This window comes from Hippoglossus hippoglossus, chromosome 16 (assembly GCF_009819705.1).
Source record: "Hippoglossus hippoglossus isolate fHipHip1 chromosome 16, fHipHip1.pri, whole genome shotgun sequence".
Lineage (NCBI taxonomy): Eukaryota > Metazoa > Chordata > Actinopteri > Pleuronectiformes > Pleuronectidae > Hippoglossus > Hippoglossus hippoglossus.
The window spans coordinates 4,372,261-4,379,859 of NC_047166.1; the positions used below are offsets into that span (position 1 = coordinate 4,372,261).

Consider the following 7,599-nt stretch of genomic DNA (forward strand, 5'->3'; position numbering starts at 1 on the left):
GATTGTTTAATCACCCAGCCCTACTACCACCACATCTGGATCTACTTTGTGGTTGCACATACCTCACATTTAATCATAGTATCATGTTTTAGAATCCAGATCACAAATGCTGTTCAATACTGTCTAACAGCAAGGATACTGTTGTACTTCATCATTTTCTGTGATGCTCTCGTCTCGTTGAAGTTTGTCTCTCGTTCTCTCCCACTCACTCTCTCTCTCTCCCTTTTCCTTCCAGTGTGGCTCTTTCTTTGGAGGCCAAGCTCCAGATGTTACACAGCTACATGACGGTCACCTGGCTGCCTCTGCCCTGCGAGGTACAGATCCACGTCCACACATTCATCCACAGCGATGTTTACAGAGCTGTATAAAGACCTGCTCTGTAAACAGGTTTAATCATACGTGTTATTAGACATTCTTTAAAAAAGAATAGTGAATTATTTTTCAACTAACCATGAAGACAGCAGAGTGTTCCAAAGACTCGTTCAGTGTTTTACCATCCAAATTGAGTTTTGGAATTTAAAATAACCCACCTTGTAATGTGATAATCACACTGTTGCCAAGGTCGTTTGTTGACTTCAAGTGTTACAGCCGCTTGTGATTAGTGTTAATTTTCCACACTCATTATAAACCAGGGCAAGATTTTGAGTTTCCCTTAGACATAAGAGCAGCTGACTGCTGTACAAACCATTTGTGAAAACACAATTTACTGGACTTTTCAGGTCATAACGTCACGCCACACAAACACCACGACAAAGGTCCTCTTGTGTGCTACATGCTAACACCAGGCAGCTCGGAGGGACACGTTTAGAGCATTTTCATGGTTGAGTTGCAGAGAATTTGGCAGTGCAGGAGTCTCTGTATGTGATTCAGGGGCTTACTCTGTTTGTCAATGCTGCCACAAAATAGCTGTGATGGTTGTTATTGCTGTGAGACTGTAACTGCTCCTTGTTTGGGATCAGAAGACTGCACCACTATGTAGGTCATGTCATCGCCATATACAGAATTCTTTATTATTATTATTCTTTACAGCTTCTTTAGCACGCGAGTAAATATGAGAGAAGCCTCTGGTCTGCAAAAAACACAACTCTGTGAATCTCTCTTTTCAAAACTGCTATGTCTTGATTTCTTCTTCCCCACACCTGAGGGGGAAGGGCCTGTACTGTAGTGAATTTGACTTTCCTTCTTTAAGGATTGCAGGACACTGAATCTGAACTACAAGTAACATCCGTGTCTTATAAATTTGATATATTTTTAGTTTCCAGTGGGTTGGAGGTGATGTACATTTTCCTCATACACATCTACAGTATTTTTCCAGCTTGTGCTTCTGCTTTGTTTCTCTGCAGCAAGCGCCTCTGGCACAGCCCGAGTCTCCCACTGCATCGGCAGGAGAGGATACACGCACGCCTCCTGACTCAGGCGAGTCGGACAAGGAGTCAGTCAGCAGCAGCTCCAACGGCAACTGTGACACAACCACGGGATCAACGACCTTTGGAGGCGGGTCCTTGGCCAAGAACAGCTCCTCGTCCTCATCTAGTTCTTCTAGCACAGGTTCGGCAGGGACAGGAACAGCTGGGAAGGACAAAACCAAGAAGGACAAGGATAAAGACAAGAAGAGGGCAGACTCTGTGGCCAATAAGCTCGGCAGTTTTGGCAAGAGCCTGGGCAGCAAGCTGAAAAAGAACGTGGGCGGACTGATGACGGGAAAGAACGCTGGAGCTGGAGGTGCCAAGCAGGAGGGCGGGGAGAAGAAAAAGGGCTCATTTAGGGGGAGGAAGGGCAGCAAGGATAGCTCGCCTTCAGCCCATGCCTCAGAGGATTCTGGGAAAGGCTCCCCCTCCTCAGGTAGCGAGCGTCTCAATGGAACAGGAAGCAGTATGAGCAGCAGTGGTGGGAGCAGTATCGAGAACGAGACCTACAAGTACAGTGCAGATGTGAAGGTTAGCCTCGGCATCCTACGAGCCGCCATGCAGGGTGAGAGAAAGTTGATCTTCTCCAGCCTTCTCACCACGAGCAACAGGCAGCCCTTCCAGGAGGAGATGATCCAGCGCTACTTGACCGACGCAGAGGAGCGTTTTCGGGCTGAGCAGGAGCAGCAGCGTCGGGATGTAGAGAGGAAGGGCGTCACCAATGGCATCCAGCCATCTAAGAAGGAGGTGGTTGGTGGTACGGAGCTGACTTACCGGCCTTATGAGGCCAAAGAGGTGCTGTCAGAGAACTCGTCCCCTTCCTTCAACCCCCTCAAATCCTCTCCTTTGAGCCCCTCTATGTACTCTGGGGTCATTCCCATCCCCAGGCCCTCCTTCATTGATCAGACTCCTGCTGCTGCACCCCTCACCCAGCATCTTCACATGCATGGCTACATGGAAAATCGGCGCCAGCTAGCCGGTGGCTCCCCGGTAACCTCCTACCCTGGCCTCCCCTCGTATGCCACACTTCCGCGACACTGCCCCACAACACAGGGACCCTCACACCCTCAGTACAATATCCCACAAGGCCCCTCCTCCCTCAGTCCCTCCCGCCTTGCGCCCTCATACCCCCCAGAGTTCGTCCCACCAGATTATCCTGTGTCTGAACCTGCTGCTGCTGGGAGCTACACCAACGGCTTCCGGGACATCCACCCCAACCTAGACTCTCGGAGTGGGCAACCACCAGTCAGACACTACTCGCTGGGCAGCGCCGGTGGTTTGGCCGGCCTGCCGTCCAGCCGCTGTCGGACACCCAGCTGCACCTACTTCGGACACCCCGAGACGGGCAACTACTGCTCCTACTGCTACCGGGAGGAGCTGAAGAAGAGGGAGACAGAACCGGCCATCCACAGGTTCTGAGCGGACCTTGCTATGGCTTGAATTCGTTGAGTGGCCTTTTCAGTTAAAGTGACGGCTGGGGCGGATCAGCCTCTGTACGGACAAGAGAACGTCAAACAGCTCCCTCCCTCTCTCAGCTGTGTCACTTCCACCTCAGAGCGTGACGGAGAGTCGACTCCATTACTGAATGAGCAGGGTGGCTTCTGACTGCAGGGGAGATGGTATTAGACCATAGGATAAACTAACTGCACTTCTGTTACATTTTGCTGTGGCTCTTATGCAGGTGTCGTGTATGAGTGTGTGTGTGCGTGTGTTTGTTTGTGTGTGGGTGTGTGGGTGTGTGGGTGTGTGTTTGTGTGTTTGTGTGCGTGTGTGTGTGTGTGTGTGTGTGTGTGAGTTGCAGGCTCTCCTCCTTTATCAGATTTTAAACGCCTTGCTATTGTCTCCTCCTAGTGGAGAGAATGTATATGGCAGGCGCCGTACATAACACTTATCAACACACAGTGCATGCACACATACACACCAAGTCAGACTCGCACTACACAAACAGCGATGCAAGCACAAACAAAAGGCACGAGTGTCTCCTCTCCATTTGTGGTCCGTGATAATGTTTGGGTGGTGAATTAAGGGACGTTTGAGCATTTTGAAGTCACATCCTCTGAGGGTGATATCAGTGATTTCATTTTACACTACTGTTACTAGATGCTTGCATCACACGTACCTCGGGAAACAGCAGAGTTAATCCTTTTTTTTTCGTCGGTCACCATTTGCATAATGCAAAATTGCAACTACCGTGCAATGCTAATCGTTAAGCGTTCTGTAGGCTGCTGTGGTGCTAATGTTCCAGATTGCAAACACACATAAATGTTCATGCATCCAACACCACTGTCCTGCATTGTTAGTAGTATCTCTCCGGCTGAAACAAACTATACATTTTGTCCAAGTCATATATCTATACATTGGATTTTGAAGATGTCAGCAGTCGGTCGCATTATTGACCCGGCGTTGTAGAACAAGAAGACATAGCAACATAGGTCAATAGTAAGATGCTGTTCCCGGAGCCTGATTCGGAGGATTTCACATGTGGTTGGAATGTTTCTCTATTGGGTCTTCCTGGTCCTGTCACAATGGATGGTGTTGAGGCGTTTTATTATTGTGGCCGACGCAGGTTATGCAATACAACACACTACAAGGTGAAGATGTCACATCCAGACCAGCAGAATTTGGAGACGCGTGTGAATAGAGCATTTTAAATAAGGTTTGTTTAAAAATGCCATGCAATACATTTTGGATTTCAGACGGGTCAAAGTTTCTGTACAGCAAACGACGAGATCTGTTAATTAAACCGTTAACACGAAGCTGCATCCGAGTGAAAAACGTTCTGCAGTTGTAATTGTCTCCAATTTCTGTTTCTGTTAATGCTGCTTCGCATTCGCTGGATGTTGATGCTCAAAACTAATAATTCACATTGCACTGACAAACTCTGGTTTCCGAACGTCACGACAAACCCTCGACACTCTGCTGCTGCTTTTAGAAAAAATGTTTCTCATCATCACACTAAAGGTTAACGTCACATCCACGGAGGGACGTCTTACTCCTCATTGGCTTGGTCGCCCACTGCAAACATTTTTAAAGTTCTACTGAAGGCGGTTTCCTAACTCCTGGCATTTGTCTCGCCCCGAAACCTGATCTCTCTCTCTCTTTTTTTGCACAAAGTCAAGCACTTTCCTGATGTCCGTCGATACCGTATGTTTTGCTGTTTTCGGAAGTGGCCTGACTGTTGTCCTGTGTTCATCTCTGCAGACACTGCCACCTCTGTTCATGGGAAATTAGGGGCCTGAGGGTTTTTTCTCTAAAGGATTCAGTTACTGTAGAGCTACAGCATTTCGGTGCCAGTGTCACCATCTAACTCAATTTCCTAGTTGCCTTTTTTGACATTTGTCCTCGCGGCATCACCATGTATTTCCTCTGAAAAGAAAAAAATTATGTAAATCAAATAATCCACTGCTTGCTTCATCGCCTGCAGTTTTGACGACTACTGCCCCCTAAATTTTAACATATTAATATTATTTTCATTTGTGTTGACGCTTTTGAAATAATGCCATTATTCTCTTTTCAGTTTCGGCAGAGAGTATCAATGAGTTGATACCCAGCTGGTGTTCTGTCTTTGAGTTTTCCTTGTTATCATTTTAAGGCTGTTTTTGTTGTGCAAATGTCAAAATGACTACTTAAATAATGAATAATCTCCCTTATGATAAGCCATGGTGGAGTGACACTCGTTGCTCCACTCCTCCGGCACGAAGTCCAATAGAAAAGCACAATTTAGTATGCAAGTCACTGCCTTGCCCAGATGAGGGCGCCCTTGATTTAGTTTTTTTTTCTTTGAACCCAGTATTTGGAGTTTGCCCTTGTTGCTCGAAAACCCAAACTACAAACATAAATTACCAAAATGTCAGGGGAATAAATCTCACACGTACTAATTTAACACTATAACAATATGTTTAGGTATTTTCCAACAATTGCAGATGCTGTTAAATGAAGGAGGGAGGCTTTTTTTTTTTTTTGCCGTGCATTTAAGGACAATAAAAAACACAGTTTCCCAAGAAAACATTTGCTGTGTTTGTGTGTTGACGTGTTCATGCACTAGCATTTTAAAATCCCATCAAATGTTCTCTTCCTATGGGAAAGTGATGCCTGTTTAACAAAGAAAGGAACGTGTATGTGTGCATACTCTCTGTCCTCCCTCCAAAGTAATAACTAGCTTAATAAATCCATTTCTTATTTTTATTTTTGCAACGAAAACGGATGCCTCAGAACTGTGTTTAAAAACATCGGACTCCACAGGCTAGACTTTTTTGTATTTAAGATTTAAAAAAAACCAATGAGAGGTTGTATGAGTATGTTCCATGTTATTTTTGTAAAAGCCCAAAGTTTTACAGTGTTTTTAAAAAATGGTAAGAATGTATATTGTTGGATACTGAAGCAGGGACGGACGATGAGCTTGTAAGAGCCTGGGTTGGGTGTAGAACTGTTGTTGAAGGCGACTCCCAGACGAGCCTCGTGAAAACGCGGGGCTCCCTCGTTGCAAACTAATTTCCTTAATGCTGACCTAACGAGATACCATTTGAGAATATATATTTATAGTGAGATTTTTTTAATAGGTTTCCTTGTGGAATGTTTAGTTAAGGCGAGTTAGGATGTTCTTTCTCACATGGCTAATTGTCATAGCAGTCTGGCTTTTATTTGTTGCATTTTGATTTGTACATTTCATTTCCGTTTTTTTATTTTTTATTTTTCTCTCCTACCAAAACCAACCCATGCTATGCTGAAACGTGACGGGAACGCTCTGGTCGACCCGGCGCGTTTCCTCCGAACCTGAAGAGAAATGGCTCAGAATTAGTTTTGCAACACAACTGACCCGAGTATATTTTTATATATTATATTGTAAAAACACTGTCGTTTCTGTGGGAACAGAATATTCATCATCGGTGACATTGACATGGAATACTTAGAGTTGCATGGGACTGGAACTGTTGCATGTAAACCGCAATTCATTTTACCAAATTTGTGCATTATTTCAACTTGATTTCAGATGTCCTGGTATTTTGATCTTTTTTTTTTTTTTATTATTTCATTTTGTTTCATCTTATTTTTTTATCTTTTGAATGTTTTGTTTTGTCTTTGAGAGGAGAGTCTCCCGAGGCTGTGTGACAGTGCAATCTGGATAGAAAGAACATCAGATTTTATGTTAGGTTGTTATTATTATTATTATTATTATTATTATATTATTATTAATTTTTTGCACCGTTTGAATAAATTCTCATTGTATTTCAAGAACACTGCTGCTTCTCTCTTTTGTGTTTTAAAACAAAACCTTTTGTCGTTGGCTGATTCCTGAGTCACACATGAGTCAGGTTCTGCATATATATATATATATATATATATAACAAAGTGTTACACATCTTGAATTTGATCCTGACATATAGTGTGTTTGTATATAATAGGTGATGAATTAGAGTTGAAACTCTTTGTCCAATGACAGAATGAACTGACAATTGTTTGAAATTTGTATATTAAGTTATAATTTATAATCCAAAAATCAAATCGCACTTTCAATCCACGTTTTCGTCTTCTCTCCCGTGTTATATAAAGTCGATATAAACAGGCTGAGCACACGTTATCCAAAATGAAATTAATTTGAATGTAGAATTATTTGTTGCATTTCATTTACTTATGTCTCTGTTAACAGAGTAAAAGTCCAAAACAAATGATTATGAGAAGGTTTTTCATATTTTATAGATGTAAAAACTGGCAGATGAATAATGAATAATCAAAATCATCATTAGTCGCAGCGCTGCAATTATTTTAAAGCTACTTTTAACTCTCAGCTTGTAAGGTTTTTATCACACAGGTTAAGAGAAACTAAAAGTTCTTCAGCTTTAAAACCATTATGTTATTAAAGTGAAGCTACAGATTAGATTATTCACCTGGAGACAAACCGGGGGATAGAAATAAAATCAATAGATAAAAGGAGCTTAGTCGGACATGTTATTGCTAATGCCGCCTGTCATTCTGTATTAGCTCTAACCTTGTTGCATTATACATCGATGAATAAGCTCAGATGATGCAAGGTCCTGTGTCTGGGGCTGTTTTATGTATTAGAGAAACTGGAGACCCTTATGTAATATTGAACGGTTTCCCATGTGGTCAAAAAATCCAGACCTCTCTCTATTATCGTTCAGAAGGACGCCGTGTCTCCACCTGTCCAGCACCACCGATCCCAGGAGGGTATCCA

The 7,599-nt window shown here is 43.4% G+C and overlaps 1 protein-coding gene across 2 annotated transcripts in view; it reads left to right on the plus strand.

Annotated features, from left to right (window-relative positions):
* otud7b (OTU deubiquitinase 7B) overlaps positions 1-3,838 on the plus strand; it is a 31,957-nt gene extending 28,119 nt beyond the window's left edge. For both annotated transcript variants that reach the window (XM_034610025.1, XM_034610026.1), the window contains exons 11-12: positions 236-314; positions 1,344-3,838. In XM_034610025.1, the coding sequence (XP_034465916.1) occupies positions 236-314; positions 1,344-2,825 (1,561 nt within the window). In that variant the 3' untranslated portion in view covers positions 2,826-3,838. The remainder of the gene's footprint in view (positions 1-235; positions 315-1,343) is intronic.
* Positions 3,839-7,599: the final 3,761 nt, after the last annotated feature.